Below are 25,234 nucleotides of genomic sequence, written 5' to 3'. Positions count from 1 at the left end.
GGCATGGAGGTGTGTGTTTATCCTTAGGATAATTTAGGTTAAATAGTGTGTAAGCTTAGGGACTGATGACTTTATCAGTTAAGTCCCGTAAGATTCACACACTTTTTTTTAACTGCTTGCATAAAGGTCAGAAGAGAACCAACTCGTTACTGACTTTCTCAGTTTGTTGAGCTCTTTCTCTTGAATACATCATACAAAATTTCTGAAATTGTAATCATTTATTTGTACTTCTACATCACATCCATCGATTTCTGTGTCATTTGGATAATTCCTTACTGGAACGCCGTTTTTCTTCTCTTGGATTGTATTTAGCTCCGGAATAAGTTAAAGAATTTTTTCTTTCACAGAGGACGATGTATGTAGCACGAATTTTAAAAGAAAAGAGAATCCATTTCCACACTCGCGGGGTTTTAATTTACAGGTCTTACCAAGTGACCAAGGAATGGTAACTAATGCTTGAGGGATGGGTAGGTGTGGGGGCATATGATAAGTCGTTTGTGTGCAGAAATGTTCTCGTACTGGCCCTGTTTGAGGCATTGAGGCATTGATCATTAAATTTCACACTTTTGGCCTATTTTATCAGCAGCTCTAGGTAGCTGAAATATGATGTTTCTGAATACTTACGAAGTATGGGGCACCGCTTTAAAACAACATACTGCGATCTTCCTAGCCAAGCCAAACGCACGATCCTAGTACAACAAAGGACCAACATGAAGTATAATCAACAATAAAATATTAATAGCAGCATGATAGTGTGGTGCTGACTGGAGATAAATTACATGACTAATCTGGCCGGTAATGCGAGGGGCGTTTGAAAAGTCCGTGCAAAGTCCGAGATATGGCACCACTGGCAAGTATCAAGGTCATAGTTAGTTAGTAGCATCTATGGAAAGAACGCACACCGAGTTTCAGCCATATTGGTCTCTTTCTTTCTGTTTGGCATTCTTGTGAATCAAGAAAATCGAGTGACTATCAAAAAATGGACGAAAAAGAATTTCGTGTGGTGATTAAACATTATTTTATGAAAGGCAAAACGCCTCAGGAGACTGAAGAGAAGCTTGATAAACATTACGGTGACTCTGCACCTTCGATTAGAACAGTTTATAAGTGGTTTCAAAATTTTCGGAGTGGCCATATGGCCACAAGCGCTGCTGAACGTTCTGGACGCCGTGTGGAGGTTACGATTCCAGGAGTCATTCATAAGATCCATGATATGGCGATGGATGACAGAAGAGTTAAGGTGCATGAGATTGCTAGTGCTGTGAGTATCTGGAATGAACGGGTACATAATATTTTGCACAAACATTTGGACATGAGAAAGCTATCCGCCAGATGGGTTGCGCGATTGCTCACGCTTGACCAAAAACGGAATCGTGTGAAGTGTTGCAAGGATGGTTTGGAGCTGTTCAGGAAGAACTGGCAGGACTTTAAGGGTCGTTTCGTCATTGTGGATGAAATATGGATACATTACTACAGAGATCAAACAACAATCTAAATAATGGGTTACCAAGGGATAATCTGCACCAAAAAAGGTGAAGACCATTCCTTCGGCCGGAAAGGTTATGGCGACTCTTTTGGGATTCGCAAGGGATAATCCTCATCGACTATCTGGAAAAGGGTAAAACTATTATAGGTGAATATTATTCATCGTTATCGGATCGTTTGAAAACCGAGCTGAAAGATAAACGCCGGCGATTGGACCGCAAAAACGCCCTTTTCCATCACGACAATGCACCAGCACACGCCTCAGAAGTTGTGGTCGCAAAATTAATGGAAATAGGATTCCAACTAGTTTCACATCCCCCCTATTCTCCAGACGTGGCTCCCTCGGACTACTATTTGTTTCCCAATTTGAAGAAATGGCTGGCGGGACAAAGATTTTATTCAAACGAGATGGTGATTGCAGAAACTAATAGCTATTTTACAGACTTGGACAATTCCTATTATTCGGAAGGGATCAACAAATTAGAACAGCGTTGGACGAAGTGTATAAGTCTAAAAGGAGACTATGTCGAAAAATAAAAAGGGTTTACCCCAAACACGTAAGTAGTTTTTATTTTTTCACCATGTGTCTAACTACCACTGCTGTCGCTGCACTGGCCAAGTGGTGTCACACGCCGTTATTGGCGTGTTTTGTAAGACTTTTTGTGGAGCTGTTAGTGGGTAAACGTACCTGGAAAGTGCTGTGACATTGCTCTGAACCGCGTAGCTAATACTGCACTAATGTTTAACACTCCTTTGTTGCAGTTGGTGCCCGAGTTTGTTATGCGACAAGCAGTTAACAACACGCTAAGTGCTCGGAAAAACGCTAACGTAATCGTCTTTAATAAGTGGTTAAAGTTTTAGTCCCACCTCTTCACTCTGGTTCTTAACCTAGTGCGACTTTATACTACAATGTTGTGCGCTTTCCAAATCTGACTTTCCGTGGGAATGTCTGTCGCAGATGTTGTGTAGATAATAGACAGAGTGACTAAACTCAATGACTCACTATAGAAATACGAAACAACCCAGATTTTCCCCGAGTGTGAAGCGGAAACAATCACTTAGACACTTCCGTCAAGTTGTGAGACCTGAGTTTCTCCTGGCGTATACAACTTTCAAAAAACTTTCGGGAATTCGGCCAGGTAACACTTTCTGCGACCGCCGATATTTTGGCTCAACTAAAGCGAGTACTGGCAACTAATACATTCTCATAGCATCTTGCAAGCGGTTAATATGCAGGCCGACAACAACAGCTTGAAACCAAGTGCTGCCACTGGCACTTTCCCTCATCGGTCGCCCAATTTCTGTAAGTATCTTAATACACGATAGCGTCCTCAATAATCAAAGTAACTACTTACAAGAAGAGCTGTGGATTCGTTCTCAAGACACCTGGAAAGTGGAACTACTACAAACAAGTGCCACGGAGATTTTCTACGATAACAAAAATCAGGATCATACATCCGGAATAGCAAACCAGATGCCTGGCTATAATAAAGTATAACATTTATACCTGCATTAACCCCCTTGTGTGGAGGAGTAACACAAAAAGTAGAAGAAACACTGACGATCGGGCATATTATGTATATGCATATAGACAAGATCTTAAATTGGAAATCGAATGCTAGAGATTTTCTCAAACGATTGTGTTAAGCCGGCCGCTGTGGTCTCGCGGTTCTAGGCGCGCAGTCCGGAACCGTGCGACTGCTACGGTTGCAGGTTCGAATCCTGCCTCGGGCATGGATGTGTGTGTTGTCCTTAGGTTAGTTAGGTTTAAGTAGTTCTAAGTTCTAGGGGAGTAATGACCACAGCAGTTGAGTCCCATAGTGCTCAGAGCCATTTGAACCATTTTGATTGTGTTAAACAAAATTCTCTCTGCATGTGATAACTAATGAAAACATTATAAATTTGCACTGAATTACGCTCTTCCATTCATTAATGTCATAAGGAATAATTTTTGAAGCAATTCCACACTTATAACGAAATGTGCTATATGTAGACAATTATTTAAAAAGAATCTTGGCATATTAACAACCTCACAGTACGTATAGTCTTTTGATAAATTTAAGTGAAGAACCAGACACTCTGAAAATAATAGCAGTATCCATAAAATAACGCTAGAATTAAAAAGAGCCTACTCTATCCATGGGTTAACCTTAGCCTTGAACAGAAAGAAGCAAAGTTTGCAACTACAAAAATATATCTGGGCAACTCTCTTGTGAAGTGAAGGTAATGGCCGACAAAGCCTTAGAAACAAATTTAAATAATTTCTGCTTGAGAACTGTTTATACTTCATAGACGAATTTCTGAATGGGTGTTACCTTCGGGGGCATCGATAGCGACAGTTATGACTGGCCAGAGAAAAGAGGAACATCAACTAGCGAGTCAAACAGAGCAGTGCACTGCTCGTCATGATACGATGTACACATATTGTAGTATCGTGCTTTGTGAATAAAGCAAATTCGCTATCAGCTGTCTCGGCTCCGTTATTAGGACGTCCTCGTCACCCGGTGGTGAAATACATCCAGGGTGGTGACCCCACATCAAACTTGAAACGGGTTGTACAAATTTTCATTTGAATCGTTTTAATGCACATTACCAAATCGGCCATCTTTTGTTGTGAATAGACCTCTGCCAGCTACAAGGAACGTCACATCTGGGATTAAAGCGAGTAAAGTGTACTGACAGTGCAATCACTGGGTGGATCATCGACCTGTAATAAAACATGAGTCTACCATGGCTAAGAGTGTCATGTTACCAACCAACACAACTCCTACTATGCTGTGACAATGGCGGCAAACAGACAACTTGCTGTACTTCAAACAGGAATCTACCGCAAATTTACAATGACGTGCCCAAAATCAGCAAGCAGAAATTATTTCAAACTGTGGTGAGCTTTTCGAGGCATTTCGACGTCCACACCACGTAATGTGACTGGACATTCGCCACTTCCTACGCACCAACTCAAATGGATGGCCACTCCGAATACTCGGGAGCTGTGTTTCCTACCAACCCACAATCTCGGCAAGGTCTCTCGTCACTGATACTTGCTTGACCGACCGTAACTGAGGCACAGTACGGTCATTACCCACCTCACAGACACAGCGCCCAGCTGAAACTGCAACCGTTTCGACCAAAATGGCCCACTTTATGGTTCGCCACTGTTGAGTATGTATCCAGTTCATTACGCATTTCAGATGACGATACTCATTTGTCACCCTCATATGTCATTTGGCAAAACACGTTGGCCTAATTAGTGACGTTATACTAGCACTGCCTACCGACAACAGGAACGACGCAGCCAAATTCGCACTATTACGACATTGGACAGCGGCAGTTAAAACAAGCTATCCATGACGGACAGTTGGCTAATGGAATACCATATCAGTTTTGGCGATGACTTCGAGCTACGCCTAACATTAACCGCTTACCGGATGCTGCCCTTCGGACACTCTGGGCTGCTAAGATTCAGCCACAACTACATCTGGCAATTATATCACACAAAGTTGGATCCCTGGAAAAATGGTTTCCTCTATTGGACAGAATTCTTACAGTGCTACTGCACTGCTAGAAAATTAACACCGCGAATAATTCCACTCCACACAATATGCGACCACAGTGGGCACCCTGCCAAGCGACCCGATTCGATTCTCCACGACTACGCACGATGAGGACGTCACTACCCCTCATGTCAAAAGAGCAACTAGCAGGCCACACACCACATCAATCTTGCAACAAGGCTACGGCACCTCAGACACCTGAAGGCCGTAGATATGCTGGTACCATTGACAGTTTGGTCCCATCACACGTAAATGTCACGACCCATATGCGTTCCTGAACTCCCGATGCAGGCTGTAATAGGTCCAATGGCTCACATTGTACTGTCAAGGTCACCGACAGTCACCACAGGTGACTCAAGCACACACGCCTTCAACCACACATCTGGGAGGCCAACAGTACATCTTTTGCCTCAATGAAGGAAAGGACTTTTTTGTGGACAGCAGATGTGACATTAGCACAGTACCAAAGGAGAACACACCAACATTCGACAAAAAACGTCAGTACTACAATTTCAAATGGCTAATAATGTATGGATCTGCTACCCGCAAGGTACAACTATGACCTCATTACCGACTCACATGGACCTTTTATGTCACAAACGTCACAGAACCGATAGTGGGAACTGAGTTCCTGCATCACTTGCATCTCTAAACATACAATGTGCTTCACTTCTGCACTGCGATACGTGTCACCGCATCCCAGGACTATTCGCTCTGACAATTCCTTACCTACACAACACAACACCCTGATCATCCATGCAGAAGGACGCCTATTTTGAGTACATTAACACTCTGAGGCAATGTGTAACAACGGAAGAAAAACTACTGCCGGCACATCAGCTCTACAATGGCTGCTGTGCAATTTCTGAAGCGCTCCGCAAGAACACAGTTCTCTGAGGACTCATCTGTCGTACTTGCATTAACACACAAGCACCTCAAGGTCATCTCAAGCACCTGCTACTCTGACGAATGTGAGAGAGAGCAGTTGGCATTGCTCTCACCGACCAACCATACTCATCCACCCACACATCCAGCGGTTGCACGGCCAACGAATCACTGTGAAGCACAAGCAAAGGTTAGGGCAGCAAACTCTGTCTCTACGTGCAGCGCTTTGGACATAGATTTCACGACCTTCATTACTCTACCTCACACAAAGGTGTAAGATTGTGCGATACACAATTAACGGCGTGGTGCATCGTAGACTATCAACCGACGGATCGCCAGTACACCACAAGGCGTACCAACTGGCCTCCGCTAACTTCAGTGCTATTAAGGTGATCATTGACGAACTGTTACAGGCAGGCATAGTTCACCGTCCAACACCCATGAGTGTCGCTGATCAAATTAGTAGCGAAGAAAAATGGAACTTCCAGACTGTATGGTGACTATAGTCTAAGACAGCTGCCTGGTATCCAACACACACGAGTTCATACACTCACTAGTGGGTGACACTTCATTCAGTGCGACTGATTGTAAAGAAGATTACCTACAAATCCCCACACACCAAGACAATATCATAAAAATTGGGATTATCACACTGTTATGTCTCATTGAGTATCTTTTCATGCCATAAGGGTAGTAGACTGCAGCTCAGATGCGGCAGGTCTTCATTGATGTGATACTACTTCGGTATGATTTCTGCTACGCCTATTTGGATAACGTTGTCCAGCTATTCCCCAAAAGCCACAACTGACACCTGGAACAAGTTCTCACTGCCTTAAAAGATAGAGGTGTGTTGATCAATAAGGACAATGATCAGTTACAGAAGACGTAAGTTACCTTCCTCTGGCACATAGTTGCCTCTGCAAGGATCAGACTGACCCCAGGCCTAATCAACAACGTAAGACAGCTTCCCCTCCCCTACAATTACGATGAGCTCCATCGATTCTTAGGAATTTTGAACTTTTACCGGTATCACAAGCAGCGGCTTTAGAATCAACCCTCACCAACGTATTTGTAGGACCTAACAAGGAAGGTAGAAGGAGGACTCAGTGGATTGCAAAGATGAAGGATGAATTCATGATAACGAAGGATGGCCTTGTACTTGCCGTCACGTTGGCCCACCCCATTACAGACACGCAACTCACAGACATCACTGACACAAGCACACTGCTATTGGCGCCGTACTGCAACAGCTAATGGCTGGGGAGGCACAGCCCATTATAATTCTTCTCATGGAAACTTACATCCTCTCAGTTCAAATGGCCGCCCTTTGACCGAGAACATCTTGCCACTTACGAGGCAGAGTGAGATACTTCTGTGAAGATACTGACGTATGACAGACCATAAACCACTTGTCGATGCCATACAGCATCCGTCAAAGGACATCAGCCCCTAGAGCTACCGACACATGGATCTTGTTGCTCAGTACACTATGGATTTCCGCCACCTACACGGGGCTGACAATTTCATCGCTGAGCATTTATCGCGAGTGAATCTCAACTCCTTCCAATTCGATTATGAGAAGGTAGCCATCGACCAGTGCAACGATGCAAGCATCGCAAAACTGATATGAAAAGACGCTACCGGCTCATAGATCGAATGCCCCAGTCCGGTGACGGAAACGACGATCCTTTGTGTCATCTCTCTCACCAGGATATGGCCCTTCGTGCCACAAACAATGTAGGATGCAGTTTTTGACCAATTCCACAGCCAGTCCGTTCAGGGTGTCAGACCGCCAGTCGGGATAATTATAGAATGCTTTGTGTGACCCAGCATCAACAGACTGCCACACCTGAGCACAGGCATGTGCACCATGCCAATGTGATAAAGTCGGAAGACGTGCATAACCATGATTACGTCGTTTTTAAATTCCGAAATCTCGCTTCTGCCATGTACACATTGATCTCGTTACCTTTCTCCCAGAGCCAGAGGGCTTCAAGTATAGATTCTTCACGGCAGAGTGCCCCAGTGGAAGGAAGTGGTCCCCTTCAGTGGCATCACAGCAAAGTCTAATGCCTGTGCCGTTGCAGAAATGTGGATAGTGCTTTTCGTCGCAACAGACGTCATAACAACAGATAAGCGCCAGCAGTTTGAGTTGGAACAGTTTGTCACACTGTGTAACCTCTCTGGAATCAATGCAACAGCTCTACAGTCTATCACCCCTGAGTAATGGGCTAGTCGAGAGGTGGCATACGATTCTCATTGTCGCCGTTATGTGCCATGGCAGGTTGTGAAACGAAGCATTAAAATCGGTACTATTTAGCAGGCGTCTGAACCACTTTCAAGGGGGATTTGTAAATGTCCGTCACCGAGATACTATACATAGAATCTCTGTTACTTCCTACTGATTTTGTTCTACCCATTCAAGACCCGAACAAATGGACATACCTGCACTGGTTCAGCAGGTAAAGGACCACATTCGACATAACAACGTGCCACCTCCCGTCCACACTTGGGAGTCCAAGATCTTTGTAGACAAAAAGTGGTTCGACACTATGAACACATCATGCTACAGGATGACATGGTCCAGCTGATGCTGCAGCTGCGCAGGACACTTCAGATTTATTAAGAGAGGCACACATGCATCTGTCATTCTAATAAAAGGGGATGTACGTAAAATTGGTCAAAAATTTTGAAATTTTTTTGCCACCAGATAGTTTTGTAGTATGTTAGAAATATTGTGTCCAGCTTTCAGAGTTTAATTCGTGCTGCAAATGATGTAAAAGCTATCTTGTTTCAACCCAGTGACATGCATCCTTTGCTCCACGACTCTGTTATTGTTTGCATTATTTTATCATTTACTGCCATCAGAAAAGGCACCTGTACAGAATAAAACGCTGTTGGCCCATTTAAGATGAGATTAATTACGATCTATTAAAGAAATATACACGTGTTGGAACACACTACCTGAATGCAAGCTGTAATAACCTCATTTTGAAGAAACGCCTGAAGATAACATTTTATGCATTTACTATTGCTAAAATTTACTCATATGATGCTTGTCAGCTGTTCAGCGATGGTAAAGATCCCAGAGCCAGGACCCTTTTGAGATTGGAATTTGATTCAGTTTGCTTCACAGAAATCTGTTGAAGAAGACTGATGTGCGTAATGTTAGTCCTGAAATGTCTACGAAGGATATTACCAGAAAGAGCATGTCAGAAGGATCAGAATAGAAGAAAAGAGGTACATCAAGACCAAAAATACGAAGTGTATGGTCATAACCAACATTAACGTACTTGTCTCTGGCATAAATGCAACATTTATTTTCCAGTGTATAAGGAACATTTTCTGCTGAACCATTGCATATAAAAAGGTGAAATTTGCTGTATACTTTATACATACTACACCACAACTTCCTTTGCTACAAAAGTGTCAACGTGCATCACTGTCAAATTTATTTAAATTTTTGTGACGTAAAAATTGCTAAATATTATGCACATAAATTTACAAAATTCTTGTGAGAGTTCCTAGACTGATACTAAGAAACTGTTTCTCAAGACTTGAAACTTCCTGGCAGATTAAAACTGTGTGTTGGACCGAGACTTGAACTCGGGACCTTTGCCTTTCGCCGGTAAGTGCTCTACCATCTGAGCTACCCAAGCACAACAGAAGTGGAAACCGTAGTAACAGTCATGAGATAGAGTACCTAACATCTCATATCGGGTCTGACACACCTCAAATGACAACCACAACCGTTGAGGACGGCCAAAACCGGCGCCGACGGCAGTCGGAACATCCGCGACTGGAGGGGTCCGTTGAAGCCGAGTCTGGCGGGCGCGGACCACAGATGGAACACTCGACTCGGCGCGGACCGATTAGGGAACGCCCAGCTCCTCCCAGGCATAAATACTGGACTCGATCGACCCAAGGACCAGTCTCAGGTAGCACCTGAAGAAGACAGCGAGGCAAGCTGTTGAAATATCGTGCGAGAACGACGCGAACATCCGGCTGGATTCCCGAATATCCAAGATGTCAGCACACTAATTGTTGGCGAGTGAAAGAAAGCATTACAGTCTGAGCTATGATACGTTGTAGACTTGTTGATGTGTCGCGCTTTCTGAATAATGTATATTCATCATTACCCACCTCGACTCCGGTTTTGGGACATCACCTGTTATCTGGTAAGGTAATACATCTATATACCTATATAATTTTATTAGATTTTAATTTTTGTAGGTTCAGATAAAATTAAAAATCTAGTTACGTAAATGGTCTGCACATACCCATGTTTTCAGTGAGAAAATGTATAACACTTTAAACCTACTGACTCGTTCAACACCATTGTGAGAAGTTGTAAATATCGTCTACGGAACATTCAAGTATGTAAACTAATTTAGACTGACTAAACTCAAATTAATTTCTAAGTGTACCATTTCGTCCCAGCTATTGATTTCGTTTGCCGACCGCGGTGGCCACGTGGTTCTAGGCGCTCCAGTCCGGAACCGCGCGACAGCTACGGTCGCAGGTTCGAATCCTGCCTCGGGCATGGGTGTGTGTGATGTCCTTAGGTTAGTTAGGTTTAAGTAGTTCTAAGTTCTAGGGGACTGATGACCTGAGATGTTAAGTCCCATAGTGCTCAGAGCCATTTGAACCATATTGATTTCGTTTAGCTCTTTGTTACTGGCGTGTGTGTAAATGAATATTAGCCACTTGACAAACATCATGTTAAAATATGTAACTGGTGTACGTAAAAAACAGACTAAGAGGAAGAAGAGCCCTAGTAACATAACATCAGTGTCCCATGCGTACAAAATCGTAGCAGAGTCAGAATGGGATCTATCCCAGGTGAAGTAATGGAAAGCAGAGTAAGATGTTTCGAAATGAGACGATGATGAGATCATAAATGGGTTCCAAATAAGCTAGAAAGTGGTAAATATGAGAACTCTTAAACACACGGATGACGCCAGGTAGTCTGCGTTCGATCCTTGTATTAAGGGAATATAACCGAAATATACTGAAAATATTCAAATGTGTCTGAAATCTTATGCGACTTAACTGCTAAGGTCATCAGTCCCTAAACTTACACACTACTTAACCTAAATTGTCCTAAGGACAAACACATACACCCATGCCCGAGGGAGGACTCGAACCTCCGCCGGTACCAGCTGCGCAGTCCATAACTGCAGCGCCTTAGAGCGCTCGGCTAATCCCGCGCGGCGAAATATACTGAAACACGGCTGGATCAGTGGGGAGTGGAGAGGTTTCAGAATTAGATATTGTTGATGGTAGTACAGAACTAACCATAGGATTACAAAATGTAGTGGTAGGACATCTCTGCTGTACGTTTCTGACCTGTAGATATGAAGAGTGGCATGTTATCCTCACAATTTACACCTGCAGTAATTACGATACAGAAATATGGATATTATGCGTTTCAGTGATATTAATAGATCAGATCTGTGACTATATTCGTGACGAAGGACGAAATTTGATTCAACGAAGCTGTGGTAACGTTCTTGTTCAAATGGTTCAAATGGTTCAAATGGCTCTGAGCACTATGGGACTTAACATCTATGGTCATCAGTCCCCTAGAACTTAGAACTACTTAAACCTAACTAACCTAAGGACATCACACAACACCCAGCCATCACGAGGCAGAGAAAATCCCTGACCCCGCCGGGAATCGAACCCGGGAATCCGGGGTTAGGAAGCGAGAACGCTACCGCACGACCACGAGCTGCGGGCGGTAACGTTCTGTGCTTAACATGCCAGGATATATTTGTATGACTAGGAAACTTTTATATATTTTAGCTTCATTAAAATACAGTTCTTTTATGTGAGCTACTTCTAATTTGATTAATATAAAAATCTTTGCTTGTTATGTAATACTGTCTCAAAGATCAGATTGTGGGTATCCATGTGGCTTTCTAGTGAACCTAAACTCACTCCAGTTGTCGACCTCCGTGTTTTGATCCGTGGCAGCATGCGCCTTCTCCTCGTCAACGAAGCCCCTGTTCTTGAGCTGTATCAGCAGGTGCATGAAGTCGTTGCGTGTCACGCTGTTCTTCTCACGGTGCTCCACCGTCTCTCTCACCATGCTTCGGAAGAACTGCGACACTTCCTCCGTTCCGCCACCAATCCTGAAAGTAAGAGCGAAATCACCACATCTGCAGGTGATGTAGTACAATAAAGTCAACTCTCGAGAAATCGAAGTTACAAATACCTAACGGAAACTTCTAATAATTGACTTTTCGATTTAACTAAAGTTTGACTAATCACTGTGGAATCAGGAAACGCCCTTAACAAGAGTGAAATGATAAGTAAATCAAGACCCTAAGCTGTTTACAGGCGTTGGTGTACATCAACGGAGACAGTTCATATAGCTAAACGAGAGTGTAGGTCGAAAAATGGAAATGTTGTTTCCGTAGCATTCTTTCCTATTTACAAAAGGACGTAAAGTAACAACTGAACTCAAATTAAAAGTGACTGTTTAGCTACTTAGTTACTTTCTGTTTATTTTAACATTTGAAACGAACGATACCTACAAATTGCTCTAAAATGAGACTACTGTCCCGGATTTGCCAGTAGAAAGTAAAGTTGGACAGAAAGTTTTCTCACAGAAAGAGAGCAGTATGTCGTCCTGAATGGGGTGACTTCAACAGAAACAAACGTAACTTCAAGTGTACTCCAGGGCAGCGTAATAGGTCCGCTGCTTTTTACGATTTACATAAACGATCTGGTTGATGGTATTGACAGCGGCATTAGACTGCTTGGCGATGATGCTGTACTCTACAGCAAAGTAGTATCACATGAAAGTTGCGAACAAATCAATGAGGAATTGCAGAAAATAAATGCGTGGTGTAATGACTGGCAGTTATCTCTCAATATTAGTAAGTGTAACCTACTGCGTATAACAAGGCGAAAATCCCCATTAACGTACGAGTATAAAATAAATGCCCAGTCTTTGGAAGCGGTACCATCTGTCAAGTAGCTGGGTGTGACCATTCGAAACGACCTCAAATGGAATGATCAGATTACACAAGTAACGGGCAAGGAAAACTCTAGATTGCGGTTTACTGGTAGAATCCTGAAGCTATGCAGTCTTTCAACAAAGGAAATTGCTTACAATACGTTAGTTCGTCCAGGCTTAGAGTATTGTTCGTCTGTGTGGGACCCTTACCAGTTGGGTTTCATTAAAGAGATTGAAAAGTTCCAAAGAAGACCAGCAAGATTTGAGACTGGTACATTTAGCCATCGCAAGAGCGTTACAGATCTCATAGAAAGTTTCAAGTGGGATGCACTTGCAGATATACGACGCCCTTAACTGAAGGGGCTGCTTACTAAATTCCAAAATTCGCCGGGGATGCAGAGCATATATTATTACCACCAACTTTCAAATCGCGCAATGATCACCATTCAAATATAACGGAAATTAGAGTATTAAGTATTGTCAGTTTAACTTACTGTAATAAACTCCATTAATACGATTTGCTTGAGTTGTTGCCTAGTGATCCGAGAAATCAGCTTCCTAGGCACCCTATATTAGACGAGTGGGCAGGATATTACAGTCTGCATGACATTTTTGCCAAGTTTTTAGTAATAAACATGTATGCTCTCCTGAAATCATTACGATACTGAAGACTACGGCGACGAGTGGTGTGGAAAGTATGGTGTAAGTGTGGTAGTCTCAAGTTAAACACCAATTAACCAAATACTATTGCCGCCTGCTTACAAGCTTGTTTGTCCGTCTTTGGAAAGAAATACATCACTGAGTCTGGGTGTCAGGGGTCCGATAGTATGTTGGTAGGTGTTTGGAGATATATGACATTAGATGTCTCCGTACAGGTACGTAATTCCTGTAAATATAGAGCCGCTGATTTGCGTAAGCTGTGATGGCACCCGATTGCGAATCGGATTCCGTAGGACTTACATCTGGCGAATTTGGTCGCCGAGACATCAACGTGAGTTCACTATAATGCTTTTCAAACCACTGTAGCACCGTTCTGGTTCCGAGATACGGACAATGACACTGCTGAGAAAGACTTCAAACATGAAGGGAAGCAAGTAGTTCACAGCTATCAGTGTGTCTTCGATTACTACCACACGTACCATGCAAGTGCAGGAGAATGTCTGCCACAGCATAACTGCTCCCACAAGCCTGCATCCGTGGCGCAGTGCACGTTTCGAGCCACTGTTCATCTCGGTGACGGCGTTTGTGAAGATGACCGTCGACCTAGAGTAGCAAAAATGTGATTTATTCCAAGAGCCGACACGTTTCCATTGATCGATAGTTTGAATCCCGATAGTCCAGAGCCCCCTGAAATCGTAACTGACGATGTCGCTTGGTCAACATGTGAACACGTAGGGGTGGTATGCTGCAAAGCTTCATGTTCAACAATGAACGGTGAACTATGTGCTCCGAAACTCCGCATTGCTCTCTTTTGGCAGAGATGCCACAGATCACCATCTACCGTACTTTACAGACCAAACAAGCCTCCAAATCCCACGTTCTGGGAAGAGTCGTGGACGTCCAACCATTTGGCGCCTAGTGGAGTTTCACTGTCCTACCTCTTTCCGTAGATGCTCACGACAGTAGCTCGTTAACATTCGTCCAGCTGTGCCGTTTTCGAGATACTCGTTCACAGGCTCCGCGCAAGAGTAATCTGCCCTTTGTCAAAGTCATTTGTCTCAATGGATTTCCCCATTTGCAGCCCATATCCTGTCCGCCCCCGGTAGCTGAGTGGTCAGCGCGACAGAGTGTCAGTCCTAAGAGCCCGGGTTCGATTCCCGGCTGGGTCGGAGATTTTCTCCCCTCAGGGACTGGGTCTTGTGTTGCCCTCATCATCATTATAATTTCATCCCCTTGGACGCGCAAGTCGCCCAAATGGCGTCAAATCGTAAGATTTGCACCCGGTGAACGGTCTACCCAACAGGAGGACCTAGTCACACGGCAACACAAAGGCCATATCTTTTCCAGGGTGATCCCCCATCCATGTCTGTTCTGCTTAGATAGTTTTGTTACCGTGTCACGTGCCCGCAAAGCCACCAGGAGGCAACCGACGTCGCGAGGGGTAGTGGTCATGATGAGTTGCCTGTTCAGTGTACAGTGTGTAGTTGTAGCGCAGGAAGTCTTATTGCATAGCACATCGCATAGTCGTTAAGTGCTGAAAGAGACCGTAAGTGATCAGTGTTAGTCCTTCAACTTATTTCAATTCTGTCCAATAAATGATCGTATTTTATTACCAATTTTCTAGAATTAATGCAACAATGTACACTGCGTTATTTTCCTTTGGTGACCAACCATTTTTTTATGCCTACATACCGTGCAAAACTTTCAGTTTTCGTGCCGAGAGAGTAAAAATCGCATCACTAGCAAATGTTAGTGACAAACTTCCAATACTCTGTTGCTTGAAATCGCATCCTGTCAAAAGGTACAATTTGTAATAGGAAAACAACCAAATGCATAAGTATAAACGGCCAAATCCGATATGGTATTTCCAATGTTCTTCATTTGTCGACTCCAATCGAGCTTCGTGGTCGAATAGAGTTTTATGGAAGACACGTTATTTCGGCATCCGTTGCCAGTAAGCTTCGAGTGACACTAGCTTCTCCCATAAATGGTGTCCTGCAAATTGCAACGTGGCCACACTTCAGTGGCACGCAATTTTTAATCGTTGTTATTTGCAGCAACACTTCGTAAGATTTGGCAACGTGGACGGTGCCTTCCTCCTCTCTGCCACAACGTGTAAGTAAACCTCGTAGCCTATGTAAGTTCCCTACCACTGTCTGTCATGGCCGCGAGGGACTAGCCGAGCAGTCTAGGCCTCTGCACGCATGGACTGTGCTGCTGATCCCGGCGGAGGCTCGAGTCCTCCCTCGGGCATGGGTGTGTGTGTGTGTTCAACCTTAGGATAATTTAGGTTAAGTAGTGTGTAAGCTTAGGGACTGGTGACCTTTAGCAGTTAAGTCCCAGAAGATTTCACACACATGTCTGTCATGTGAAGACGAGACGCACACTGCAAGTGCACAAGAGACTACGGAGTTGTGCGGACTGCCTTAAATCGCTACACACAACCTATTGCTGCACGTTGCAACAAAAAGAAGCTCCCGTAGAAAGCACACAACATGGTTTCGAAAAAAATCAACCGTCGTGTGTTTTACTTGAACAATACGAAATGAAGCCGTGTCTTTTTGTCATCAGGAGTTAACATTATCACACCATGGGCAAAGGTGATAGAGCATTAAACAAAATATGCTTTATGTTAATAGCGTAGGCCGCAGACAACAGTGGAGTAAATTAAAAAAGTAAAAATTCTGCGTTCGCAGCACTACTAAAAATCGAGACCGTGAATAGAAGTGTTCTTGGCAGTGAGGATGTTCTCGCATCAAAAGTATAGTTTCTCGACCGACTTCAGTTCACCAGTGAGAAGGAATATTTGAGTAACCGATAACTTCTTATACGAAGTAATTATCGCAGTATCCTGCTACTTTAATTTCCGTTGCGCAGGGTCCTGTAGGAATCGATTATAATTCTTGTTCATTTTCAGCTAATTTCTAAACGAGTATTTGTCCTGACAAAGAAGTTATTTTCGAAGGAATATGATGCTGCTCCTCCCTTTCCGTCTGATCGTCCATTTTTTCGCCCACAACGTCCGTTTTCTTTCTTTGGCGTTGTTCCCTGCCACGATATACACTGAGGTGCAACAGAAGCTGGTACAGGCATGCGTATTAAAATACAGAGACATGAAAAGTGGCAGAATACGGTGCTGGGGTCGGCAAAGCCTATGCAAGACAAGTGTCTGGCACAGTTGTTAGATCGGTTACTGCTTCTACAATGACAGGTTATCAAGATTAAGAGAGTCTGAACGTGGTGTTATAGTCAGCGCACGAGCGACGGGACACAGCATCTCTGAGGTAGCGATGAAGTGGGAACTTCCCCGTATGACCATTTGACGAGTGCAACGTGAATAGCAGCAGTCCGGCAAAACATCAAATCTCTGACATCACTACGGCCGCAGAAAGATCCTGCAAGAACAGGACCAACGACGACTGAAGAGAATCGTTCAGCGTGACCCAAGTGCAACAACACTTCCGCAAATTGCTGCAGATTTCAATACTGGGCAGTCAACGAGAGTCAGCGTGCCAACCATTCAACGAAACATCATCGGCTTTCGGAGCCGAAGGCCCAGTCGTGTATCCTTGATGGCTGCACGACACAAAACTTTACGCCTCGCCTGGGCCCGTCATCACCGACGTTGAACTGTTGATGACTGGAAACATATTGTCTGGTTGGACCAGTCTCATTTATGATTTTATTGAACGGATGGATGTGTACGGGTATGGAGACAACTTCATGAATCCATGGACCCTGCATGTCATCAGGGGACTGTTCATGTTGGTGGAGGCTGTGTAATGATGTGGATCGTGTGTAGTTCGAGTGATATGGGACCCCTGTTACGTCTAGATACGACTGTGACGGATGACATGTACGTAAGCATCCTTTCTACATCCATTCATGTCCACTGTGCATTCCGACGGATTTTGGCTATTCCAGCAGGACAATGCGAGACCCCACACGTCCAGAAACGCTACAGAGTGGCTCCAGGAACACGCTTCTGAGTTTAAACACTTCCGCAGGTCACCAAACTCCCCAGACATGAACATTATTAAGCATATCTGGGATGCCTTGCAACGTGCTTTTCAGAAAAGATCTCCACCCAGTCGTACTCTTACGGATTTATGGACAGCCCTGTGGGATTCATGGTGTCAATTCCCTCCACCACCACTGCACGAGTCCATGCCACGTCGTGTTGCGACACTTCTGCGTGCCTGAGGGCCCTACACGATAGTAAGCATGTGTGCCGGTTTGTTTGGCTCTAGTGTATAATGCAGTGCCACAGAGACAGCAAGAGTTTCAGATTTCTTTTTATCCCTCGACCCCATGCTAGTTCTATCCATGGTGTGTGTGTAGTGCTGTTGTGCGCTTTGCGCATGTCTAACCATACACGACTTTTCTCTTTGGTTTTACCGTGGGCCTTGTAGTGTGCTTTCCAGAACGTGTAAATGAGCACTAATAGACGCAGTAAGGAGCAAGTGAGAGTCTTACCCCAACAGCTTGGCCAGAGTAGGGAAGAAATCGTGCATGAACATGGAAAATCTGTTCTTGAGGCTGGGCTGGAACACCTTGCGCCCCCACTGTCGGAACTCGGCCTCCGGGTTCCTCTGGCAGTTGCACTCCACGCCGAAGGCGACCGACGCGATGACGTCAGTGGCGTACCTGGCGGACACCTCCCTCATTTCCAACACCTCGCCTCGGCGTGCCGACTCCTCCAGTACCTCCAGCATCTCCCGGCCACAGTCCTGCATCGTCTGCAAGATTGAAATCAGTTTGTACAATGGAAACATCTATTGTAAGCGTCGAGAGACTTAGCCAAATGTACACTCCTGGAAATTGAAATAAGAACACCGTGAATTCATTGTCCCAGGAAGGGGAAACTTTATTGACACATTCCTGGGGTCAGATACATCACATGATCACACTGACAGAACCACAGGCACATAGGCACAGGCAACAGAGCATGCACAATGTCGGCACTAGCACAGTGTATATCCACCTTTCGCAGCAATGCAGGCTGCTATTCTCCCATGGAGACGATCGTAGAGATGCTGGATGTAGTCCTGTGGAACGGCTTGCCATGCCATTTCCACCTGGCGCCTCAGTTGGACCAGCGTTCGTGCTGGACGTGCAGACTGCGTGAGACGACGCTTCATCCAGTCCCAAACATGCTCAATGGGGGACAGATCCGGAGATCTTGCTGGCCAGGGTAGTTGACTTACACCTTCTGGAGCACGTTGGGTGGCACGGGATACATGCGGACGTGCATTGTCCTGTTGGAACAGCATGTTCCCTTGCCCGTCTAGGAATGGTAGAACGATGGGTTCGATGACGGTTTGGATGTACCGTGCACTATTCAGTGTCCCCTCGACGATCACCAGAGGTGTACGGCCAGTGTAGGAGATCGCTCCCCACACCATGATGTCGGGTGTTGGCCCTGTGTGGCTCGGTCGTATGCAGTCCTGATTGTGGCGCTCACCTGCACGGCTCCAAACACGCATACGACCATCATTGGCACCAAGGCAGAAGCGAGTCTCATCGCTGAAGACGACACGTCTCCATTCGTCCCTCCATTCACGCCTGGAGGCGGGCTGCACAATGATGGAGCGTGAGCGGAAGACGGCCTAACGGTGTGCGGGACCGTAGCACAGCTTCATGGAGACGGTTGCGAATGGTCCTCGCCGATACCCTAGGAGCAACAGTGTCCCTAATTTGCTGGGAAGTGGCGGTGCGGTCCCCTACGGCACTGCGTAGGATCCTACAGTCTTGGCATGCATCCGTGCGTCGCTGCGGTCCGGTCCCAGGTCGACGGGCACGTGCACCTTCCGCCGACCACTGGCGACAACATCGATGTACTGTGGAGAACTCATGCCCCACGTGTTGAGCAATTCGGCGGTACGTCCACCCGGCCTCCCGCATGCCCACTATATGCCCTCGCTCAAAGTCCGTCAGCTGCACATACGGTTCACGTCCACGCTTTCGCGGCATGCTACCAGTGTTAAAGACTGCGATGGAGCTCCGTATGCCACGGCAAACTGGCTGACACTGAAAGCGGCAGTGCACAAATGCTGCGCAGCTACCGCCATTCGACGGCCAACACCGCGGTTCCTGGTGTGTCCGCTGTGCCGTGCGTGTGATCATTGCTTGTACAGCCCTCTCGCAGTGTCCGGAGCAAGTATGGTGGGTCTGACACACCGGTGTCAATGTGTTCTTTTTTCCATTTCCAGGAGTGTATAAGTTTGTTAGAATGCATCTTTCACTCTGTAGTGCGCAGCCCTCTTCTAAAACTTCATGACGGACTGAAATCATGAGCCGTACCGGAACACCAACTATGAACCTTATCTTTCGCGGGAAATATTCTTATGACTGAGCCCTCCGGGCGCGATTGAGACCCTCAGATCGGTTCCAGGTTCGAGTCTTGGTTCAGTACACAAGTTAAATGCGCCAGGAATTTTTCGAAACATTGCTGGCACAGCGAACGACTCATTCCTGAAACGGTCACAAGGTTTTCTCCCCAGAACGCCAATCCAGCAAGGGTGTGAAGTATAGTATACCCGTTTATAAATAGACGAGTAAACTCCCGATTCTTTAAAAAAAATTGAACCCTCATGTATAAAACAGCTTCAAGCTTTTGATTACTTTACAAATGAATTAAAGTGTTAAATATCTGACGTTAAGCATGTAAGCGGGGAAAAAAATTGGTAAAGTTTTGAAACTATGTCTAAATTTTGTTGGCGGTCACTGAAGGCTGTCTATTACCATCAAATACTGAATTAGTGTAGTCTGCGTGATTTGCGCTCTGTTGTAGGCAACAGCTAGTTTTTCCCGTATCTCAGCGTTTATGATGTCACATATCCTGAACTGTGTATCGTACAGCTGTATAAATTTGCAGGTGCATTCAATTGTGTATGTGTATAAATTTGCAAAGTGTGTTGCGAGTAAGCGTGAGCAGCAATGAAATAATAAATTAAAATACGTCACGTCTGGTGTTGAAGTTTTACTGCATGAACACCGAAAATGTAGCAAGTAATAAAAGTGTTTCTTTTTATCTACATCTACATGGATACTCTGCAAATCACACTTAAGTACTTGGCACAGGCTTCATTGAACCACTTTCACAAATATTCTCTATTATTCCAATCTCGAACAGCACGCGGAAAAAACGAACAAATATATCTTCCCGTGCACGCTCTGATTTCTCTTACTTTACTGTGACGATCGTTTCTCCCGATATAGGTCGGCGCCAACATAATGTTTTCGCATGCGGAGGAGGAAGGTGGTGATTGAAATTTAGTGAGAACATTCCGCCGCAACGAAAAACGCCTTTGTTTTAATGATGTCCACCGCTTGTACTGTATCATGTCAGCTACATTCTCTTCCCTACTTCTCGATCATACAAAACGTGCTCACCTTCTTTGAACTTTTTCGAAGTACTCCGTTAACCCTATCTGGTATCGATCCCACACCGCGCAGCAGTATTCGAAAAGAGGACCGACAAGCGAAGTGCAGGCAGTCTCTTTCGCGGATCTGTTGCATCTTCTATGTGAACTGACAAAAAAAAGGCTGTCCTTGGTTCGCCTTCCCCACAACTTTTTCCACGTGCTCGTATTATTTCCAATTTAAGTTCTTCTTAATTCCTAGACATTTAGTTGAATTTACGGCCTCTAGTTTGACTGATTTATCGTGTAACCGAAGTTCAACACATTCCTTTCGGTATTCATGTGCATGACCTCACACTTTTCAACTGCCAATTTTCGCATCCTACAGATATTTTTTCTAAATCGTTCTGCAATTTGTTTTGATCTTCTGATTGGTTTACTAGACGATAAACGACAGCGTCATCTGCAAACAACCTAAGACGGCTGCTCAGACTGTCTCCTAAATCGTTTATATAGGTAAGGAACAGCAAATGGCCTATAACACTATCTTGTGGAACGCCAGATATCACTTCTGTTTGCCGGCCGGAGTGTCCGAGCGGTTCTAGGCGCTTCAGGTTCGAATCTTTGACCTCTCTGACAGAAAATTACGAATCCAGTCGCATAATTGAGACGATATTCCATAAGCACGCAATTTGACTACAAGCCGCTTGCGAGGTACAGTGTTAAAAGCCTTCTGGAAATCTAGAAATACGGAATCAATTTGAAATTCCTTGTCAATAGCACTCAACACTTCGTGTGAGTTAAGAGCTAGTTGTGTTTCACAAGAACGAAATCCGTATTGACTATGTGTGAACAGACCGTTCTCTTCGAGGTAATTCACAATGTTTGAACACAATATATGTTCCAAAATCCTTCTGCATACCAACGTTAATGGGCCTGTAATTTTGTGGTGTGTGTCAGCCAGACATATACTCTCCGTTTTAAGGAGAGTTACTTTTTCACGGTTCTTATTGTTTACGACGCCATAGCTTCTGAATTATGCACTTTCAGTGCTATATGTGAATACTGCCTTCAAAGTACGTTGCAACCAGCGTCAGTAGTAAACAAGTAATTAACCTGCAGAAAAATGCTCTTAACGGAGCACATAAAAGGCGAATATGCTCCTCTTTACTAGAAGACTCCGACTGAAAAGTGGGGCACCAGCAGCCTCATTCTATATTCCTGAGAATCTTTAATCCGCTAGAATTTATAATTGTTCAGGAAGCACGAACCAAGCTGAAAAGTGAAACTGAAGGCGAAGTTGCTACTTATATTAAAAAGGATTACAAAGCTAAAAACACTAATACTATTAGATTTTGTTGTGAGCAGCATGCTGAACCCTGTGTTATAGACGCAGAATATGATGGGAAGTCACTGATACCCTTCAGTCCATTTCTGGAATGACACTGGAATGACATGTTTCAATAAGAGTTGATTTAAATTCATCTCAACCTGAATTCTATCCTTGTCATTTAATTAATATTTAACTGTTGTAATGAGTAACTTCAGTGATTGCCAGGATTACGTAGTCTATTTTTGCATTAACTCCTTCTCTTTTCTGGTAGCAGTCTTGCACGTGATATTTTCCATTCCATGATGAGCAAGGGTAACCAGAGACGGTCAAGGCGGTAACTCGCAATCCGGTCGGACGACATGGCCGTTGCGGCTCACCTTTCAGAAGAGAAATCGAAGGACGTGAGGCGAAGTGCCCGGTCGCAGCATGCAGACTGACAACCAGAAGCTTTGTTTGGCCCGGTCGACTATGAGTCATACTTCGGTAGTTTTCCGCATTATACATCCTGCACAACATGGAGTACAGGTCAGCAGTCAAATAAGTCACGTAACGTGCCGTTAAGAGCAACTGCGCTGGTACAAAATCTTGGTTTTATAAGCAGTGACATCTGGTCCAAACACATTTCAAAGGAGCTTCCTTTTTTGCCGACAGGTTGCCTTACTGGAACGCCAAGAGGGTAGAAGTCCACCACAGATATTGACCTCTGAGCTCCGTGAGTAGTGACACAGCAGAATTGCGTTCAGTGTTTCCTTTCTGTCTTTGTAAAGTGTTGGGCCGACTTCCTGGTGCCACTTTAGGCAGGGTGAACACCCTCTTTTCTAAAATGTTGTAAGAACACTCATTGCTGAATCTAAAAGTTTTGGGTACGTCAGGACGCCAGTTTTCAAGGAATTCGTACGTGCAGACGTTTATTGGTTGAAGTCGCATATTTAGTTGGGGAGTGGGAGAGTAACAGAATTGTTTAGGAACTGCCTGCATCGGTGTTTAAAGATTAGCTAATGTCGTAAGACGTTTGCTAGACGGGGAGCTAGTTATAATCTTAATGACAATATCACTGTCCAGAATTTTTCAGATCCGTTTTCGTTGGTGCACAGTATTTGCATCGACTATTAGAGAGGGAGGAGAAATCTTTTTTCACTAGAGAATAGTTGGACTGCGCATTCTGGAGAAGAAGGATTGTTTTCGGTCTCTGAAGAGGGATGTTCCCGCAGTAGGCAGCTGATGTGTTGCAGACTGCCGCGGATCATGGAGCTCGAAAATTACCCCACTAATCAATATAGAACATAGTGAGAAATTGCACCTTAGATCAGCAGGGTACGAGACAGAGTTTGTAAGCACATTATTAGGATCCTGTAGTTTCCACCATTCATTCATGACTCGGTCAGTGATGTCATCTACATGTGGTAGTTTTCCATTCTTCTGGTGCAATGAGGCAGTCAGAGTGCGTCCAATGCGCATTTGTTTCTTCATAACTCAATTTTTAGGATCATCTTTATTTATGCGTACTAGGTAGTTATGATAATTCTGTGACAGACGGCAAAGGGCGTGGCAGGTCAGTTGAATTGAACGGATAGTGGGGTGAAAAGATATTGTAAGATGAATAACCAACAAAATTGAAAAGTAGTGGATGTCAAGTGATACTGAGGGAATTAGATTAGCAAAGCGTACTCTAAAGGTAGTTGGCGAGCTTTGCTATTTGGGTAGCAAAACAACTGACGATGGTGAAAACAGACAGGATATGAAATGCATACTGACAATAACAAGAAAAGCAATCGTGAACAAGAGAAATAGTGCAACACTGAGTACAACTGTAAGTGCTAGGAATTCTTTTCTGAATATATTTGAGTAGGGTGTAGCCCTATTCGAATGTGAGACGTAATCGATATAAAGAGTTCATACCAGAAGAAAAATGTAGTGCTGCAAGAGAATGCTGACGATTAGATGGGTTGATTGAGTAAATAATGAGGAAGCACTGAATGTAATCGAGGAAAAAATTGTGGCACAACTTGACTAAAAGAAAGGAAGAAAGTGGGGTTAAACATTTTAAAGGGAGCACCCGGCTTCAATAGAAAAAGCAGGTTCAGGGCACTGAGGTTGCTGCCGCTATACAGAGACAAGGCTTGTACAAGATAGAGTAGGTGACAGATAATGGGTTTCAGTATTAACACTGGAAGAAACTTGTAAATTTTAAGCAGGGAATGCCTCCTAAAGATACAAAGCATACGAAATATTCCTGGAGCACTAAATTTTCTGCCGTCATTTGTAGAAACAAATCCACAAGAGAGACTAAAATTCACACCTTATGTGACGGAAGGAAGTGTTTTGATTGTGCGGATATCTTCTAATGAAGCGCATTAACACTGCGTTTATCTGATCGACCCAGGTTCAGACACGTTTATAATCAGAAATATGCAAATAATCCATAATTACGCTACGACTGAAACTTTTCTTCTTTACTGCAACATGAAATATGATGCAGAAGACAAGAACCTGTAGGTAAGCGTAAGTTCTATACTCCAAGCCCATAGTTCTGTATCCAGGTAGAACAGAGATCAATCATCAGAAAAGAAGTTCATCGCAGTTATTTGTGAAATCGCTGAAACCATCATTCACTCAACCTAAAAATCGACCAAAGTTTATTCAAAAGAGAAAAAAAAACGCACACTGTCTACACTTGAGTATATCTCGAGATAATGAAAGGACGAATTCTGCAACACAAATACAGTTTTCTGACACATGCAAGTGGTGTAATATTAATCTAGCAGCTAAAAAAAAACAAATAGGCACAAATCTGCCGCATCCCACCTAGATTTCAGTGCTTTTTCCTTTAACCATCAAAGTAACCCATCGCCACATGATCCTGGTTTGTGGTGACATCAGTGTTTTCTAGAATCATGCTAAAATGAGCTAAATAGTACAGCAACCCGCACTTAACATTTCGTATAAGAAAGGAACAATATAAGAAAGCAAAGACCTCATAGACTCA

At 44.1% G+C, this 25,234-nt stretch overlaps 1 protein-coding gene across 3 annotated transcripts in view; it reads right to left on the bottom strand.

Annotated features, from left to right (window-relative positions):
• The window catches only part of LOC126272357 (probable cytochrome P450 6a13), a 75,567-nt gene that overhangs the window by 17,741 nt on the left and 32,592 nt on the right, over window positions 1-25,234 (bottom strand). For all 3 annotated transcript variants that reach the window (XM_049975168.1, XM_049975166.1, XM_049975167.1), the window contains 2 exons: window positions 18,028-18,290; window positions 11,868-12,061 (listed from right to left, as the gene is read on the bottom strand). In XM_049975168.1, coding sequence (XP_049831125.1) covers window positions 11,868-12,061; window positions 18,028-18,290 — 457 coding nt within the window. The remainder of the gene's footprint in view (window positions 1-11,867; window positions 12,062-18,027; window positions 18,291-25,234) is intronic.

Source organism: Schistocerca gregaria, chromosome 5 (genome assembly GCF_023897955.1).
Source record: "Schistocerca gregaria isolate iqSchGreg1 chromosome 5, iqSchGreg1.2, whole genome shotgun sequence".
NCBI lineage: Eukaryota > Metazoa > Arthropoda > Insecta > Orthoptera > Acrididae > Schistocerca > Schistocerca gregaria.
The sequence above is the reverse complement of the archived record's forward strand: the minus strand, read 5'-3'. Positions and strand labels throughout refer to the sequence as shown.